This window comes from Passer domesticus, chromosome 18 (genome assembly GCF_036417665.1).
Source record: "Passer domesticus isolate bPasDom1 chromosome 18, bPasDom1.hap1, whole genome shotgun sequence".
In the NCBI taxonomy this organism is placed as follows: Eukaryota; Metazoa; Chordata; class Aves; order Passeriformes; family Passeridae; genus Passer; species Passer domesticus.
In genome coordinates this window covers 2,452,501-2,471,855 of record NC_087491.1, presented here as the reverse complement: position 1 = coordinate 2,471,855, position 19,355 = coordinate 2,452,501, and the positions used below count along the sequence as shown (strand labels likewise).

At 57.7% G+C, this 19,355-nt stretch overlaps 2 protein-coding genes across 20 annotated transcripts in view; both read left to right on the top strand.

The window, feature by feature from the left end:
• Nucleotides 1–7,028, top strand: part of EXD3 (exonuclease 3'-5' domain containing 3) — a 254,263-nt gene extending 247,235 nt beyond the window's left edge. For all 19 annotated transcript variants that reach the window (XM_064393456.1, XM_064393451.1, XM_064393461.1 and 16 more), the window contains one exon: nucleotides 6,452–7,028. In XM_064393456.1, the coding sequence (XP_064249526.1) occupies nucleotides 6,452–6,768 (317 nt within the window). In that variant the 3' untranslated portion in view covers nucleotides 6,769–7,028. The remainder of the gene's footprint in view (nucleotides 1–6,451) is intronic.
• Nucleotides 7,029–15,553: 8,525 nt separating this feature from the next.
• Nucleotides 15,554–18,965, top strand: NRARP (NOTCH regulated ankyrin repeat protein). Its single transcript, XM_064393562.1, has one exon. The coding sequence runs from the start codon at nucleotides 15,732–15,734 to the stop codon at nucleotides 16,083–16,085; it is 354 nt and encodes a 117-aa protein (XP_064249632.1). The 5' UTR covers nucleotides 15,554–15,731; the 3' UTR covers nucleotides 16,086–18,965.
• The last annotated feature ends 390 nt before the right edge of the window (nucleotides 18,966–19,355 follow it).

The following is a 19,355-nucleotide window of genomic DNA, read 5'->3' as shown; positions in this document are numbered from 1 at the left end:
CCAAGTCTTGGGGTCCAGCTGCAGCCAGTGCTGCTTCATTTCGTTCCTGGATTTTTATAGCAGGGCTTCGAAGTGATGAAAGGCCAATTATTCATCCTGTAATAGCTCACTCTTACTTGGAGCTAGGACTTTCACAGGTTTTAGGGAACATAATCCTTGACACAGCCACATTTTTTCCTGCGTGAGGGTTTTGACAAATACCTCTGCAAATTTTGCTGCAAATAGTTTCAAGCCCCAACAGCTTTGTCCTGTGATTTCCCAGTGGGATGTTCTGAGCAGCTCAGGTGCCTGGAGCAGACAGGGGCAGAGAGGGGAGCAGGGCTCTGGGGTCACCACAGGGCACAGGCAAGTCCTTGCTGGAGGTGGTGACAGATTGTGGCTCCCGAGTGACCCAGGGGAATGGGCTGTGTCACAGGCTCTCGGCTGGTATGGAGAACTCTTGCTTAGTCAGTGCAGTAAAACCAGCTGGCATGGGGCCCCAGAGCTCAGTGGGTGCTCTGCCAGATGAAATCTGGTCTCTGGGAAAGGCGAGGATGTAGCACATTCCATCGGGTTGGGAGCTGCCAAACAGAGGAGGCGAATTTAATTGCAAAATCTCCCCTCACATCTAAAATGTGCTGCAAAAGATGAGAACAATGTATCCTGATGCCTTTGGGTCTGTGGTGCTGAGCGGGCAGGGTGCAGCCGCCACTGCCATGCTGGGTGGGCACCCTCCCTGGCCAGCTGCCGGCGCTGGGGCTCTGGGCACAGGTGCAGGTGAGTCCCCTCTGGCCCCAGCAGTGGCTGGAGGAGCAGCCAGAGTGTCCCTGCTCTGGGTGGCAGGATGGCATCGGGCAGCTGGGGCACCCACCTTGCCCCTGCCAGCCTGAGCAGTGACTTGGGGTTTCTTTTCCTTCTCAGCCCTCGGCTCCACCCCAAGCCTGCAGAAAAGCCAGCAGAGATGGCTCAAGGCAGGCAGGAGGAAGAGGTGCAAGCCACAGTGTGGGGAAGGCTGGGGTGGCAGCAGGACAGTCCCTCTTCTACAGCCACCACACTGGGGCAGCTGAGGGCATGGGCTGGTGGGACCCACTCCCCTTAGCTGGGAGCTCTTATGGACAGCAGGAAGAGCCTCCTACATGCCCAAAGCCCTACAGCTGGAGGCTTCCCTGATCTACAGTATTTGGCTTTGCTGTGAGCATCACACTTGTTTTGCTGCCTTGGGAAAGGTGTGAGATAGATCCTTGTGCTGTCCCGGAAGTGTTCTTGCACCCATGGATCCTCACTGCTTTGTACCACACTCCATTTGTGGGGCCAAGGCACTCCCATTGTCTTGGGCTGCTCTGAATACTTCTGCGTGGAAGGGGATGAGTTCCCAAGGGGTTGCATCCCTGGATCCAGGGGATCCCCTGCCCCCTTCAGCCACCCCATGCATTTAGGCTTTCTCTTCTCCAGGGTGCAACAGAATAACAGGAGCATCTTCACTTGCCCAAGCAGGGCAGGGCTAGGACTGGGGGCTGCAGTGGTGAGACCAGCCAGAAACACCTCCCAGGCTCAGCTGGGTCGTGCTCTGCCAGCTTTCACTCTTCAGTGGAATTCACTTGCTCATATGGAAAAGCAGGGCAGGGCTGGGACCCGGTGATATTGTTGTGTGTGCTGGTTTGCAGAGCTCTGCTGTGCCCGCTGACAGGGGCACTGTGCCCAGCGTGCCCCAGGAGGAGCTGGGGGCCATTCAGAGCCAGGGACCATTGCGTGCTGCTGCCCAGCACTGGGTGCAGGCGCTGGCAGGGTTCTCTTCACAGTGGCACAGGGAGATGAGAGCAGCTGGAGCTGCCTCTTGCTTGAGCTCATCCTCCCTCCTCCACCCTGGGAACATCTTAAAATCACGGCCAGGCTGCTGCAGCCCAGGTTGCACAATCCTGGGTCCTTTGTCCTTTGCTTATCTGCCTTATCGAGGAGGAAAAGATAACCAGGCATCTTCAGTGCCCTGCAATCAGCACATTTCTCAGGCTTGTAACTCCTCTTATCAGGCTGATCTCTCACCGAGGCCGAGGTTTCCCATGCACCTTTGTACTCCAAGAATGCTCCCAGGTCTGTGTTCAGCCTTGTGCAAAGCCTCGGCCAAGCTGGGAGCTTTCTCCCCAGCCCCCCAGCCCTGGCTGCGGCTGAGCCCCGCACTCCGTTGTGATGGCTCTGGCTGGGGTGGCTGCAGGGCTCGGGGCTGGCACGGGGCTGCTGGACCCACAGCCTCTCCAGAGGCAGCAGGAGCTGCCAGGGGCTTGCCTGAGCCAGCTGGGACAGGCACCCAGCTCCTTGCCCCAAGGCCTTGGTGCGGGCAGGGGTGACACAGAGGGACCTGGGCTAGAAACAGGGCCCATGGGGCAGGATTTTGGGCAGAAGTACCTGGCTCCTTGGGAAGTTGTTGGCTACCACCCTGGGGACAGGTTGTTTCCAGCCAAATCATGGTTGTCTGGGCTGGGAAAGGGGAATGGGCACAGGTTCAAAAGAGGATTGCCCTGATCCTGCTCTGACTGCTCTGTCCTGTGTTTCCAAGCCCTGCTGTGCCCCCCTGTCCTGCTGTGGAAGTCCCGGTGCTGTCCCAGTAGTGCTGACCCAGCATTCCAGCATTGCAGCTGACACAATAGGTTGGAGGCACTACAGGTCACCAGTGTCACCATCACGGTGGCCTTTCAATGTGACCCCCACTAAGAACCCCTCTGTGTGGGGAATGTGTGTGCCCTTGCCCACAGTGGGCAGCCCCTGTCCTGTCCCACGTCCATCCCATGGTCTCAGCCCCACATCCACGAGCAGGACCTTGCAGGGAGGCACATGAAGCTGCAGCTCCTGTCTTGTCCCTATCTCGGGACAAGTCACTTTGCCCCCACAGCCTCCCTGTGGCAATAGTTCAGGGTTCTTGTGGGACTACCAGAGCGATCCCGGTGGCTGTGGGTCCCAGATGCTGCCATGTCCCCCCAGGTGAAGGGACTGTTAGTCCCTTGGACTGCCCAGGGCCTGTTCAGTGCCCAGGGTGTGGGATGGGCCTCTGGCAGGGGTCTGCCCCACTGTCTTGGTGCAGGTGACTGGGGGCTGAAAGAAGGAGATCCAGTCCAGGCTGGGGAGCTCCTGCTGCACCCACCTCATGGAGCATGGGGCCACCCCACCCTGGGGCATACAGTAGGGGCTTGAGCACTAATCAGGGCTGCTGCAGAGGAGACAAGTGTCTGCAGAGGTGGGATCCCACCACTGAGAGTGGCCCTGCTTCGCTCAGGAAATAAGCAGAAATAAGCAGAATAGGGCTGCTGCAGCATCCCCTCTCCCCGGACATGGCAGCATTTGCTGGTGGTGAGACATCATGGCAGGAAGAGCAGCAGGATTTGCTGTTCCCGTGGGATTAATTCCCACAGGTGAGCAGGGGTGGGCAGGAGCTGTGCGTGGGAAGCATGTGCGAGGCCAGGAGGAGACGGCTCTTGTGCTGAGCACTGCCCAGCTGGGGACAGTGCTGGGGGATGCCTTGCTGCCCATGGAGCCATGCAGCACTCATGTGGGGGTGCTCAGCTTTGGGGAGCTGGGGGCTGCAGGGCTCAGCCCCTCACCCAGGCTCTATCATCCCCAGGGTGACCCAGCCAAGAGGAGGAGAGGTGAGTGAAAGGCAAAGGGGTTTTTATTTTCAAGATGTTTTATAATGGGATTATTAGTTCCCAAGAAGTGTTTCGAATCAATTCGGTAAGGAATTGCTTTCTTTCTCTCCTCCACGGGGATGCGGTGGGAATCCAGCCTTTGGTGTGAACCTCTCAGAGCTCTGGAAGCCACAGATCTGACAAGCTCCCGGCACACTGGAAAGATACCCTGGGCTCCCCGTGGCCCCATGCACCCTACACATGCCTTTTGCTCCATCTCCGGTGTAACTCCGGGCTGTGCAGCATCCAGGCAAGCTGGGATGCAGTCCCAAGAGAACCGTGGCTGCACTGGGGAGGCCTCTGCCTGTCTGAAAGGGAAGAAAAACCTCTCCCTCGAGCCCCTCGCACCTTCCCCCTGCAAACCCCTCTTTTCTGGGGGGATCCAGCCTTTCCCAGCTCAGTTTTCCCGCGTGCCCAGCTGGCATCCTGTGCCTGGCGCCTGGTGGCCCTTTCACCCTGTCGGTGAGGGGCGCACAGGCATCTTCAAAAGCCCTGGGAAGAATTTGGTGGGAGGGGGAGAAAGGGTTTTACAAGCTCCCATTCAGAAATGGTCACTTTGAAGTGATGTAGCATTTTCAACCCTTTGAAGAGCCACAATTAGGAGGGGGCTGGTGCAAGCAAAGGCAAAACTACGGGGTGACCATCACGGCCTTTCTCTCCTCAGGCTTTTAAGGGATGAACTTTCCCTCCCTGCCTGCCTTTTTCCCACGAGCCCAGGGGGTGGGATTGGAGTGTTTGGGGGAGCTGGAGGTTTCCCATCCCCCTGTGCAGGGAAGGAGGGGTTTGCCATTGGCTTTGCCCACCAGCAGCAGGACAGTGGAGGGAGCGTGTTGGAAGAGAGAGCAAATTACTCAGTATCCCTGCAGGCACACAGAATGTCAGTGTCCTGTCAGTGTGCTAATACCATGTTCTGGCCAGGGAAATTTTAGGATCCATTATGGGAAAAGCTGTTGGTCAGGGGTGCTGCATGCTGTCAGTGTAATTTCCATTGCATTGGATCTAAAAGTCCCACCCGAGGTCGATGTCCCTCCCTTCAGGGTCTGGTGCTCGAGAGCAGAGAGGATGGGAGAGAAAAGGGTGCCCAGGCTGAGGCCACCCCATGCCACCAAACACAGAAGTGGCACAGGGCAGAGGAAGGTGGGAACAGGGGGAGGACAGAGCCACTGTTGTTGCCTTGGGGATCTGCCACCCACTGGCAGGCTTTATCCTGGAGAAACCCCTGGGAAATGCACTCCTCCTCCACATCCCTGCTCTGGGTGGCTCAGCAATCTCCCAAGAGCAGCCTGGGTGTTTCAACACTTGCCAGAAATTGGAGAAAATGGGAAATTGAGGTCATTGTTTTCCCTTTAAGGGTAAATGTCAGTGTCCAAAGCAGATACAGGGGGAGAAGGAAAGGCCCATCTGTGAGTGAGGCCATGGGGCACTTGTTCAGGGCACAGCCCTGGTGAACCCAACTCTTGCCCAGTGTCTCAGGTGGGGCTTGGGGCTGCTTCCCTTTGTGCTGTGGCAGCAAACCCCAAACTGGTGCTGCTGCTGGGCAATGTGGGGGTGAAGGGCTAGCCTGCAAGTCCCCTGTGAGAACATCCCCAGTGACAGCCATGACCCTGAGCATGGCTGATGGTGTGCTGGGAACTGGGGGTGACCGTGCCCCACCAGCTCGGGCTGGTAATCTGTCCTGGGGAGGCGTGGAAGGTTTTGGGGGGGGTCTGGGGAACCCCCCTGAACCAGGGGCTGGTGTGAGCTGATCCTTGCACACCTCCCCTGGGCTGTGGCTCTTTCTGCCCATGCGATGGGCAGGCCCAGACCCCGCTGCACAGCTGAGGGTGACTGCCAGGACAGGACAGCTCTGCCAGGATGGAATGGCCTTTTCAGGGCTGCTCCCAGCCGTGGTAATCCCCAGCATGTCCCACCTCCTGAGGGCTCTGGAATGCAGGGAAGGGCCAGCTGGGAATGCTGGTGTCCCTCTCGGTCCCAGCTGGCTCCTGACAGGGTCCCTATGATTCTGAAAAGGGTCGGGTGGACACTCCAGAAGTGTCGCTAGAGCGATGCCGAATGCCTTTTGTTGTCTTAATTGGTGCCCGAGCAGGACAGATCCCCCTGGGGGGACACCCGCAGCAACAACTGCGGCCCGTTCCCGGCTGCCGGGCTCCCTGATGGATGGAGGGATGGAGGCGGCTCGGCCCTCGGCTGCCCGGGTCCGGAGGCCTGCCCTCCCCGCCCGGGCTGTGGGGGACAGCGCAGGGGACGGGCCCCTCGTCACCGTGCCCCTGCCCGGGGTACCGGGGGTCACACACTGCGGATGTGTCCCCGTGTCCGCGGGCTGGTCGCTGCAGCCGTGGGTGCCATTAGCAGCCCATCACGGTGGCGGTTTAATTAAAGCAGCAGTAAGGGTTTCCCTGGGCCTGTCTGCCCCATAAGGGCACACCCCGCTCCCAGAGCAGCCTGGCCTCACCTGTGACCTGGAGGCAAAACCACCGCCCCCAGAACGGTAGCAGTGCTGGAGCCATTACCCAGCCTGGAACAGACCCCAAGACAGCGAAGGAACTGCAGGAGGTGCCAGGAGGCTGCAGGGGAGCAAGTGGCTGCGCGGGTGCCACGCTTAGGGCAGGCAGCTGCTGGATGCTGGTGACCAACCACCCTCTCCCGAGCTCGGGAGATGCTCCTCCCTGGGATGCAGGACAGAGCCTGGATGCCTGCAGCGATGACAGGCCCCTCACAAGGTTGCTGACGTGGTTAAGCACAGATTCCACTCAGCACACCAGTGACTGGTGTTTATCTGCTGTCTCCTCTCTCCACAGGCTGCCCGGGGAGCCAGAGTTGCAGTGTCACGGGGCCAGTCTGTGACACAGCCCAGCCTGGCTGCACCCCACACAGCGAGCAGGCGGAGGGGACGGAGCAGCGCGGGGCAGCCACGGTGCTGGCAGGGGACACGGTCCTGCAGGTCACTGCCATCCCCCCCGGGGTGCTGGACAGAGCAGAGCTCACCGACTTCTACTGCTGCACCTGCTGTGGGAAGGTGTTTTGGGAAGGGTCCCATTTTGGACACATTGTGTCCCAGTTCCAGGATGTTCTTGTGGCCTCTAGGGATGCACAGAGCATCTATGAGCTGAGCTGAGCTGAACTGAGCCAAGCTGAGCTGAGCTGAGCTTAGCTGAGAAGCACGGGGGCTCCACAGGGGAACTGGGACTGCTGGGGACCCTCAGCAGATTTTGGGCCCTGGGTTTCCAGAGAGAGGTTGGAAGTGAGGAGGTAGGAGCTCTCATTTTGGGATCCGTCACGGAGAGCACTGTCACAGGTGCACCAGTGGTTTTTGGGCAACAGCCCAAAAATACATGGCCTCCATGAGATCATTAAAGCAGAGGTGGCTGATGAATGGACCCTTTGCTTTATTTCTGCTCCTCTCCAAATTACACATGGCAAGATGGTGGGAGGGCTCTGCTGAACAAAACCACCACCTCAGCAGTGCCAACCCCACCACACCCACACACCCCAGTGCCCCTCTGCCCGCTCACTCAGGGGAGCAGGAGCTGCATCCCCACAGCAGCCCAGGGCAGAGAGCATCCTGAGCACTCCCAGCCTGTGGGACTGTGCCAAGCCTCAGCCCATCCCCAGCATCCTCTCACCCTGACCCTGTGCTCCCAGCACTCCTTGGAGGCAGCTGGTGGGCACAGGGGTGGAGGTCTGGGGAGGCTGAGCATTGCTGGGCTCAGGGGAATCTCTGGGTGCACCACAATGCCCACGGGCACCTGCACCCCTGTGCTGCAGCCTGGGATGCCCCAGCAGGCCCAGGCTGGTCCTGGGGGGGTTCCACTGTGCCAAAGCTGCCAGCCTCCTCCTGCCCTGGGGAGATGCCTCAGCACAGCCCCGTGCCCAGGCTCTGTGCAGGGTGCACAGGAGAGGCAATATGGTTTGTGGGCCCACTAATACCAGGAACTGGCATCACTGGTGGGACTGGCCAGAGGAGGCTGCATCTCACCATGGAGATCCCAGCCATGTCCTGCAGCCCCTGGGGGCTGCTGTCCAGTGCCTCCTGATCCATGGCCAGGCTCACACCATTCCATCCTGAACAGAGGAGCATCTGCAAAATTCCTCCTCTAATCTGTTTTAACTGCCAGGCCCTGCTGTTATTGTCGAGAGGGCCTGAGGAGCTCTTGGCTGAGGTGTGACATTTATGAGCTGGCAAAGCACCTGCTCAGGCAGCTCATGCTGCAGTGCAGGACTCATTTTCCCTCTTCCAAAGGTCCTGGCCACACGGTGCCAGGGCCTCCTTCCTCCCAGGGATATCTCACCCTCTGGCTCAGTGCTTTAATAAAAGAAACACACCATTTTTCCACTTTAAATATTCTACTTTTCCATAAGATCCACAATATTAATGCCTGAGCATTAACTGGTGCAAGTGACCCTAAAAGGCAACCATCCCCACACTGCCAGTACAGGGCACTGAGCAGCCCAAGCCCCTCAGGCTCCACACAGACTCGTCCTTGTGTCAGCACCCTGCTTCTTCAGGGTTTGTTCTGGGAGGGCAAAAACTGGGGATGAGGCAAAGCAGGAATGATGCACAGCCTGCAACTGCTGCCCCCACAGTGTGTGCTGCTTGGTCATGCCATGAAATAAAACTCTCCAAAATTGGATTAACCTTTCCAGGTCCTGTTTAGAGGAAGCTGCTGAGCCACATGCACATCTGACCTTTCATGGGCACTTCTGGCCTTTGCTTGCTGGGTTTTCCAGAGCTGTGGTTTCACATTAGTCTGCCACTGCTTCTGCTGTGGAGGGGAGCTCACACGAGATGGGGACACACGGCCCTGTCCCTCACCTGGGGACAGATGCCTAGAAGGTGCCTTTCCCTCTGATCCCTGAGGACAGTAGGGTCACCTCCTGGTCAGCTCCAGGATTTTATCTGCTTGAGAGCTCTCCCAGTTTAGGGGTGAGCTCTTGTGCTTACAGTCAGGGCTGTGCTAGGGCAGGGTCCCATGGCTGGGACTTGTTCTAGGGCACCAACCCAGGGCAGAATCCAGCAAGTGGTGTGTACCTGTGGACATGGCACAAAACAGCTCCTAGAGGATTCTGTCCAGCTCCTGGGGACAGGGGCAGTGGCTGGGACCCAGCACAGCACCTCTTCCTTTCTGCTGCCCACAGGAGGTGGTGCCATGGTAGGAAACGTGCAGCAAGGTCACCTCCAATCATAGACACGGTCAACAGCAAATTCCACATCAGATTAGCCTTGAGGAGCATCCAGGAGGTAATAAATTGTCCAGTTTTGAATGGTGGATACATATCAAAGGGAATTAAAACAGCTTTCTAATCAGCCTACAATATTGTTTCCTTATCTGGCTGCTTAAAAAAAATAATTACAAAATCCCATTGTCTGTGCCATACTAATGTTTAACATTTATTAGGGCAGTAATGAGCCCTCCTTGGTTTTATGGAGCCGTTTGATCCTGCGTGGGAAGGCAGCTCCAGCAGTGCTGTGGCAGGGACGAGTGCTCTGGGTGGGCTGCCCGCTCCAGAGCCCATGGATCTGCTTCACCTGTGCTCAGCTCCTGCCTTTGCGTGACAGGATGTCATCATGAGGGGACCCTGGGATAAAACAGCACTGAGGAAGGTTTTTATTGCTCTTTATCATGAATGAGATCTGGCTGAGCAGCATCTATCCCTCAGCCCTGGGAAACCACACGCTGCATCGGATGTCAGACGGTTCCTCTCCTCTCCTTGTGTACTCCCACACATCCTTCAGAATTTGATGGGGACAAGGTGTTTGACACTCAGGCCAGCTTTAGTTTACAAATGAATATATCAACATTGTTCCTCATCAGGCAGGAATGCACTTCCCTCCCTTCTCCCCCACCTTATCCCCATCCCCTTCCGAGCAAACTTCCTTCCTCCTGTAATCTGGAGCGGAAACCTCGCCACATATTTGACCGGCTCACAGAAATCAGCTCAGTGTTCCCTGGCATGACTTTGTGCCTTGAACTAGGACTGGTTGGTCTCTAAGGCAGACAGCAAGGCACGGGAGGAGGAGGAGGACAGGGGCTGTATCACTGCCCATCCTCATCCTGGAGCCTCTCTTCCAGCTGGATGCTCCAATTGAGCTCCCAGTTGCTCGGCTGCCATTTTCAAACAAACCTGTGTGGTTTTGGACACAGATCCAGCCCGAGCTGGCTGTGAGCTCCAGCCCTTGTGCTGCCCCACACCACAGGAATTCTGCTCCCACAGGGCACGGTCACTACTCACAGTGAGGGAACAGGAGAGAGATGTCCCATGGAGGAGAGACATCTGCATCAACCAGGGGACATTTGCTCCTGGGGAATAGCCTGGCACCAGACCTTTCCCAGCAGCCTGCCAATATGTGGGTATGACCCTTAGGCAAATGAACTTCCATCACTCACCAGGCATGTGTCCCATGGGGACTATGGACGTGTCACCCCCAAGCCTGCTTAGATCCCAGGGTTGTCCCCACAGAGCAGTCAGCAGGTACAGGGGCCACTCCTGGTGGGCTGTAATGAGTCTTCTGGGGGAACTGTGCAGTGGGAGCAGTGGGGTGACATATCCCCATCCCGCAGTCACCCACAAAGGAGTGGCCATGCAGTGCAACCATGTGGTGGTGCAACCAGATTGCCCAGAGGTTGCCCCTGGATCACTGGAAGTGTCCAAAGCTAGGTTGGACGGGGCTTGGAGCAGCCTGGGATAGTGGAAGGTGTCCCTGCCTGTGGAAGGGGGTGTGACAAGATGAGTTTTAAAGATCACTTCCAAACCAAACCAGTCTGTGATTCTGTGGTAAGTGGCCCCAAGAACCATGTGTCTCAGGAGATGGCAATTTCCTGGCACCAAAACCCTGCACTGACACTGGATTCAAACCTGGAGCTCATTCAGATGATCCAGGATAAAATAATTATGGCCCAAAGGCAGGGAGGCTGGCCCAGGGCACATAAAACCAAGGTCTGTGTCTCCAACCAACTCTATCAGCACCTGCAAAGTGAGGATATGGCCCCTCCATGTGCCAGTTTTCCAGGACCAGAAGTCCTACAAGCAGCTGCCAGCACACCAGGTCAGGGGGGTGTGATAGTGTCAGTTTAGCAGAACACAGGTTGGAGCCATGGCAGTTTGGAGAACATGTGTTCAATCCCACAGGGACATCAGTCAAGGGGATACCTCAGCATGGCCTGGCAGCGCTGAGACTCTGGTCTAGCCCGAGATCCCTGCCTGTGGCACCAGACAGGAATTCTCCAGTTCCAAATATGTTCCAGCTGGTGGCCTTTTGCTCCAGGAGCATTTTTGTGCTGTCGGACACCAAGACCATAGGCTACCTCAGAAGAGCTGCAGCATTTCCAGCAGGATAAGGACTGACAAGATAGGGCACTGGAGTGGTTAAAGGCCAAGCTGCAGTAAGATAACCCAAACTGTACAGCACAGCACCACATCCTCCAGCCCAGGGATACCCCTGCCTGTGTGCTCCCCAGAGGACAATAACTACGTGTAGTGTTATGAGTCTCACTCAGGTTTTAAACCCTGTTTGTTACAGGCTGGGAGGGACCGTGCAAAACAGCATCTACAGTGACATCCGTGGGAAGTGGCAGTCCCCAGACCATGTTCCTGTAGTGGCCCCTGTGGTGTGGGAGTCCCAGGAGGATGCCCTTGTCCACAGAAATTCCCAAACTACTCGTGAGAGCTTTTCTTGTGGTGCTGTGCTCCCTGCAGAGGACACAGGGCACCCACATGCCTTCACTGCAAGAGCATGAGGTTTCCCTTGCAAATGCCCAGCTCTGCCTCAGGAGCTCTGCCTGAAGGGCTGGCAGGGTCCCAGCCCACCCAGGCACAGTCTGGGTGCCACTGAAGGCTCCTGGTGTGTGCTGTATCCTGGGGAGAGCATGAGGCCAGTCCCACGGCCACACCCCTGCTTGTGAAGCTCTCAGACCACAGGGAAGACCGGTGTCCCCTGAGACCCCCCCTCGACCTCTTCCCCACCTCAGCCCCGCAGGGATCCCCTTTCTTGTCCCCAGAGGTGAATCCGCACAAGGGAGGCTGTTCCCAGGCAGCAGCCACAGCCCCGGCTGGGCTCCCTGCACCCCCACATCTCCGCGCTGGGGCAGGGGACACTGGCCGAGCCCCGGCTTCCCCATCGGGGCTCTGGCAGCCGCTTTGCAAACAGCCCGGGGCAAAGCGCCGGCGCGGCCAGCGGCGGAGGAAACCTGCGCGCTTCCTGCGGCTCCGGGAGCCGAGCGGGCAGGGCGCTCTCCCTCGCACGCCTCTCGCTGCGGCTCTGCGCTGGGAAGAAAAGCTCCCGTCTTTCCCACGCTCTCCGACACATTTTAATGAATTAAGTGGGGGCACGCCCCCTCGCCGCCTGCCCCGGATCCGTCCCCCCGGCTCTCCGGCTCCCTGCAAGGAGGCCTCGGGGGGTGGCTGGGCTCTCGCTGCCGTCGTGTCCGCCCGGCCGGGAGGACGGGCATGACCCGCTGGGGTTTTTTGGAAGAGGGCTGCGACGTGCCCAGCCCGGCTTGCCCAGCCCCGGGCGGCTCTGAGCGCCGCTGGCGATGCCGGTGGCAGCCGGCCCTTCTCCCTCCCGCAGGCTCTCACGGGCACGGGGAAATTTGGCCGTCACGTCTCCTGAGGAGGGGAAATTTGTTCCGCGCCTCTCGGCGTGACCGTTCGCTTAAGGCATCGCAGCTCCGGGGCCCTTCCCCGCCTCCCGCCACGTCTTCCCCTCGCCTCCGAAGGGAGCGGGTAAATCACGGGGTGGGACTACTGGTTTTGCAGGGCCCCATAAAGGGAGGGCAGGGGCCTCCCAGCGCCGGCCGCGGCCCCCGGCAGCCCCTTCGCAGCCGGCGGGCAGCGGGGCCGTGCAGGGAGCCTGGCCCGGCCGTCACACCGCTCCCGGCTCCTCTCCGGTTACAGAGCTGGGTACAAACTGGAGCTGAAATGCAGCTTTTCAAATCTGTCTTTTTATTTCCCGTTCCCCCCCACCCCCCGCTTTTTCGCTCTTTCCCCTCCTTCTCTGGCCCCGTTCCCAGGCCGAGTCCTGCCCCCACCTGCCAGTCCCGAACATTTGCATGGCTGGGTCCCTGCCCGCGCTCTTTTTCTCACCAGTGTCACTGGCAAATGCAGATTTGCTTGCAAGGATGTAGCTCTGGCCAAGCCCCAGACCGGGGAGGTGTGAGCAATTCCAGCTCTCCCACGGCTCGCTCACCAGGGCCCTACACTCGCAGAACACGGCCAGTAAAGACACAAAATCATTTGTCCCGGGATATTTAGGAGGAAATTGGAGAGGGCGAGGCAGTAAAAGAGCAGAGCCCCGACACCCAGGCCATCGCACCTACGCCCGGCAAAGCTGCCGCACGACCCCGCTGCCTTCCTTCTTGCAGCTTTATCGTGGCGGGGTTGCTGGGATTAGTGCCGGGGGACGGTCGCGGGCTGCGGTGGCTCGGGCGCTCCCCGCACGCTGTTTGCACTGCCGGGCTGTGCCGGCCCCGGGCACAAGCGGAGCTCCCGTGAGTCACAGCACGTCCCGCCGCTCGCCGCGGCGAGCCGGCACGGGAGACAGGACAGGGATTGCCGCTGGTGATCCCCGCTGGCACCATGGCGGGGTGATGGGGACAGAGCCACCGCCTGCTGCCCGGCACGGGGCCGCGACAGAGGCAGGGGTGGCTCCTCTCCATTGTCCTCGGGCAAACCTGGCTCCTGCACGGACCCGCGGAGCTTCAAGCCCTGAGCCCATCTCAGTGCCCTGTGCCAGCGCTGCAGAGGCCCCAGCGGCACAGGAACATCCTGGGAGAAGCTGCAAGGGCACAGGAGAGCAGAGGGGGGTCTGCTCATCCCCATCCAATCCTCATCCCCATTCCAATCCCTCCTGTTCCCTGAGAACGATGGACTGCAACACACTCACAATAGAGAGGTGTGACCGGGAGAGCTCTGGCCGGAGGAAGCCAGACAGTCAGACCTCTAGAAACCAGACAGATGGAATTGGGATAGAGATTGGGATGAGATGGGCATCGGATGGGCACGGGTGAGGAGATGGGGATGTGGATTGAGAGGGGGGATGGGGTGGATGGGGATTGGATGGGGATGAGGATTCGATGGTGATGGAGATGGAGATGGGGATGGAGATGGGCGTGTGCATGGGCATAGGATGACGGTGGAGACAAGGACAGGATGGAGATGGGGAGATGGGAATGGAGATGGGGCTGGATGTGAAGATGGGAATGGGGATAGGGATGAGAAGAACTAGCTGCAGAAACTGACTTAGAAAAGCATTCTCCTTATAGGAGAATGAGGAGCTGCTTCAATAACTCCTTACAGCCTAAATCCAGGTGGAATGAGAAGGACCCAGATGGGGCAGGAGTGTTCCCAGACTACTCCAGCTGCTGGGAAAAGCCACAGCAACAGACCGTGAGGCAAGTCACACTCGGAGCTCAAGGCCACTGTCCTCCAGCTGTGCGACAGACACTCCGCGATGGCACATTTCATCGGCCGGGGCTGAATTTAGCAGTTGGCCGATTTCTCCCTTTCCTTTCCCAAAAGGACACGCCAGCAGTGCCAGGTGACAGCAGCTTGCCACCCAGCTGCCCCGGCGCGGCTGCTGTCACCTCGGTTTATGACACGCTCCTTCCTCTCCCCGCACCTCCCGCCCTCTCCTGCTGACCAAATGCCCGGGGGGCGGTGGGAGCTGCCCCGGGAGCGCCGCTTCCCACCTGGACTCGCCGTTTGCTCCCGGGACCAAACGGGAACAGGAGGAGGGTTGGGGGTGAGGGGGCCAAGAGGGCCCCCCAAGAGGGTCCCCGCAGCATCGTGTTTGGTTGATGCACTGCTTTCGGGATTTTTCCCCCCATTTTCCCGCCTTCCTGTGGTGTCCACAGTTCCCAGCACTCCCGCACCACGAACATCGGCGGGGCAGCGGGTCCGACCCCGATTAAAGCCCCGGGCAGGCGAACTGAGCCACTGCAGGTCTGGCAGTGCATGGTGGGGCTGCACCTTTTCCGCCTTGAACCAGTCTCACCCGTGGGTCCCTGAAACCCGGTGCAGCCCCCGCTGGGAGCCTGCAGAGGCGCTGGGCCCCCGAGCTGAACGCTCTGTGACCCGTCCCTGCTGGCTCACGGGGACACAAACCCGCAGCAACACGGCGTCACCCCGAATCGGGGGCAACCGCAGCCCCTCGGTGACCGTCCTTCTTGCGGGTCCCGGCTGGGGGGCCCGAGCCGAGCCAAGCCGGGCCGAGCCGGGCCGAGCCGAGCGAGGCCAAGCGGGGCCGAGCCGAGTGGGGCAGATCCGAGCCGAGTCGAGCGGGGCCGAGCCGGGCCGGGCCGAACGAGGCCGAGCCGAGCGGGGCCGAGCCGAGCCGAGCCGAGCGGGGCCGGGCCGAACGGGACCGAGCCGAGCCGGGCCGAATGGGGCCGGGCCGAGCCGATCCGAGCCGAGCGGAGCCGAGCCGAGCCGAGCCGAGCCGAGCCGAGCCGAGCCGAGCCGAGCGGGGCCGGGCTGAACGAGGCCGAGCCGAGCGGGGCCGAGCCGAGCCGAGCGGGGCCGGGCCGAACGGGACCGAGCCGAGCCGGGCCGAACGGGGCCGGGCCGAGCCGAGCCGAGCCGAGCCGAGCGGGGCCGAGCCGAGCCGAGCCGAGCGGGGCGGGGCCGAGCCGAGCCGAGCCGAGCCGAGCCGAGCCGAGCCGAGCCGAGCAAAGCCGAGGCGGGAGCGCCCCCCATCGCCCCCTCCCTCCCTCGCAGCGCGCGAGGCGCCCGCGCCCGTTCCGCGCGGAGGGGGCGTGCCCTCCCCGCCCGGCCCCGCCTCCCGCGCCCCCTCGGGCCAATCGGCGCGCGGCGCGCGGCCCCGCCCCGCGGCGCGTCACGGCCGTGCCATTGTTATGCAAATAAAAGGGCGGGTAAAAGGCGCGCGCGGGCCGGGGCGGCGCAGAGCTGCGCGGCGCGGGCAGCGGAGCAGCGAGCGCAGAGCGGCGCGGCCGGGGCGCGGCGGCGGCACCAGCACAGCCCGGCCCCGCGCAGGCCGCAGCACCGCCCGCCCGCCCGCCGCCGCATGCCCGGGCGGGCGCCGCCGTCGCCGTCCATGCGGGGCGGCGGGGCCGAGGCGGCGGCATGAGCCAGAGCGAGGTGTCGCCGTGCGCGGCGCCGCCGCCGCCCCCCAGCCAGCGGGTGTTCCAGGAGGCGGTGCGGCGCGGCAACACCAAGGAGCTGCAGTCGCTGCTGCAGAACATGACGAACTGCGAGTTCAACGTCAACTCCTTCGGGCCCGAGGGGCAGACGGCGCTGCACCAGTCCGTCATCGACGGTAACCTCGAGCTCGTCAAGCTCCTGGTCAAGTTCGGCGCCGACATCCGCCTGGCCAACCGCGACGGCTGGAGCGCCCTGCACATCGCCGCCTTCGGGGGCCACCAGGACATCGTCCTCTACCTGATCACCAAGGCCAAATACTCCGCCGGCGCACGGTGATGCCGGGGCCGCCCCTCTGTGCTCGCCCGGTGATGCCGGGCGCCCCCCACCCTTCGCTGCCCCGGCCATGCCGGGGACCCTCCCCACTCCCCCGGCCGCCAGAGCTGCTCCCGCCCCCGCCCGGGGCGGGTTTGGCGAAGATTTGGGGCCCCACGCAGAACAGGCCACATTTTTAAGTTTTTTTGTTTGTTTTGTTTTTGTTTTTTTGTTTGGTTTTTTGTTTGTTTGTTTGTTTTGGGTTTTTTTTGTTTTGTTTTGTTTTTAATCTTCCAAGGGTTGTTTCCTACTGTAACGTGGTTTTTTTCCTCCATCTACCTCGGCTGCACTCACAGTATTCACGGTTTCAGTTTGACATCTGGGCAGATGCTTTAACACCCCCCGCCCCGTTCCCTCTCCGCTAATATTTAATCCCCCTCCCCGCCCCCCTCGCTCCCGACCCTCCCATTGAAAGTGTTCTGGCTCAGAAACTAATTCATTTCAACGCCCCCAAAAGCCACCCCGCAGACCCCGCTGCTGCTGGGGTGCGCTCTCCGGTGCCAGCCCCGTCCATGGGCCGCGGCCTGCCTGGCGAGGAAGAGCAGGAAAGTCTTCTTCCTCTCCAAGGTTTTCCCACCGCTGACTTTTTTTTTTGTCGAGGCAAATCCGTTGGAATATGACAGATGTGGTTTTCTCACCCCGATTGCTCCTGGGCTTGGCTGATTTTGCGTTGGGTTTTCTGCTTTGGTTCTTCCTTGGGTGTCCGAAGAAAGTCTGCATCCTCACCCGCTCCACGAATCTGTTTAGCACACGTGAGATCCCAGGAAAAGACATTGAGTCCTTGTGGTTTTGTGTGTAAAGGGGGATTAGCAAATCCTGGACTGTTTTTTTTCTTAAAAAAAAAAAAAGTGAAATAAACTCTAGAGGCAGAGGATTTGCTTTTGCACAGAAAAGGGGCGCGAGCGCTCTCTGCTGCCTACAGAGATGCTGGAAAACTACTGAAAAGAGTTTGGGAACTTTTATTTTTTCTTTTGGTGAAACTTGGATAACACTTCTCAATGCAGAACGATTCACTTGACGTACGTACACTCACCCGCCTTTTATAGGAGATGTATATCCCAACGGATATATCTTTATAAAGGAAAGGGAGCCACCCGAAGGCGCATTTTGAAGTGACTGCACGTATAATCGCAAATGCTGCTTTTTTATTGCTATGGCACAAGAACATCCATTTGGAAAATGCAGAAAAGTTCAGAAGTCTCCTTTCTCCTGCTGGTCTTTCAGCCCTCTTCTCCTCGTCTGCACTAAAGCCATCCGTATCACTGCCATCTCCCCACTTTTTCCTCTCTTGCTCTCTGCATCCAAACCATTCTGATTAAAAAAAGAGAAAAGAAAATAGTTAACTGATGGTTTTTTGGGGTTGTGTCTTGCCTATTTATCATGTCTGTATATATTTGTGGGTGAAGATTGTGAGCCTGGTTTTGTTTGAAGCTGATGGTGAGTGTTTCAAGAATATGGTTTGGGATATATTCTCTTTTTTTTTGTTCATTTTTTTCTTTTCCTAGTCTTAAAACTAAAAAAAAACAAACCTAGAGTCTGCCCTGATTATTTCCCATTGCACTGAATATTCTGCTTTGTCTCTGATAATTTCACCTGCAGTTGTTTGCATTTTGTTGGGTTTTTCATTTGTTTTTGTTCTTTCTCCCCTTCAGCAATTTGAGGTGATTTTAAAAGCTCCAGATTTAAAGAAGCAAAAAAGCCCTGTCAAAAGTGTCTACTGTTATTGCTGTAATTTGCAAGGAACTGCTTGGCTGAAATCTTTCTGTGAGCATGGAAGGGGGTGTCCAGCACTTCCACTGGTGCTTCTGTGTGATAGTTACGGGGTGGGAACAAGACCTTTCCTAGTGAGGTTTTATCGTTGTTACCAGATGGTTGCACATTTTTTTTTTTTTACATAAATGGATTTGCCACAATGAAATGTCATAACATTTATGACATGATATTAAAAAGTGTATTGTAAAGCCGAGTTCTAGATGGATTTTTAAAAAGAAATCTTGGTTATAAACCCAGTCTAAAGGGAGCTCTGTCCAGTGTTGTAAAGACAACATGATGTAACCCATATTTATATTTTTATAAAATACCTATTAAGACTGTGAATCTCCTGTGTGAATTGCTGGGTGAGTTGTTTAAGAAAAGTATTGTTCCTTTTCAGCCTCCTGGAGCTTTAGACACGCTGAGATTTTTGGGAAACTGTACGTCGGGGAAGGGGGTTTGCTCTGAAATTGTGAGTTGATGTATTTTTACATCCCTTTGTATTTTACTGAAAAGCTGCTGCCCTTCCTAGTCCCTAGAGTTTCAATTTTCTATGCAACCCCCACACCCCCATCTCTCTCGATCCTGAGAAGTAAAAGGGATGCAGATTGATTCAAATTGAAATGAGGGTCCCCCCACCCCCCTTGTTGGCTCATCGTGCTGCTGACCCTTCACGCCAAAACGGGGAGTACAAGGAAAAAAAAAAAAAGAGGCAGGTGGGGGAGGCTGTTTCATGCATGACTGGTTGCCTTCCAGCAGTCATCTTTTTAATTATTATTGTTATTTTTGTAAGAAGAATATATTGATAATGTCAGTGAAATAAGCAGACATTGAAGCTGATGCACAGATTGCTCCAGAAAGGAGTTTTTCTGTAGATTTTTCTTTAGATGCAAATACCTTTTTTAATTATGTTAATTAATGTTAAGAATTTTTAGGCTTATATTGAAGCTGTATGTGGGTCACTATATGATCATTTCTAACTGGATAAAGTCTGTACAGTACAGCATATTCCTGAGTGTATGATATAGACGTGTAGCCCCAGAGTGCGAAATTTATAAATAAATTTTTCATTGATCTTTTTATAAAAAAAAAGGCTGTTTTGTTTGTTCTTTCCCACGTGGTTATTGGCAATGCTGGGTGTTTGCTGTGGTGGGGGATAGCTGGCTTGGACCTCAGGTGTCTCTTCTGGTGTCAAACCTGTAGCTCTTCTGGGCTTGGATGCAGCCCTGGAAGGGGATGGCTGGGCTGGATTTGGGGGGGAAGTGTGGCTCCTTCCCACAGGCTGGAGGGAGTCCCCCGGGCTCAGGGGTGTCCTGGTTTGCCCCATCCCAACATTCAGAGGCTGCTAGAGGGATGATGACTCAGGACAACCCCTGGTGCTGGATGGGCACGTGCTGTTTGAGACATTCCTAAAGAAGCTACTTGTCCCCAGGGAGTGAGGGGAGAGCTCACAGCCAGTCCTGGGATGGGAACTTGGGGTGC

What these genes read in the sequence shown, in the direction of transcription:
- NRARP (XM_064393562.1), top strand. Translation starts at nt 15,732, where the DNA reads ATGAGCCAGAGCGAGGTGTCGCCGTGCGCGGCGCCGCCGCCGCCCCCC.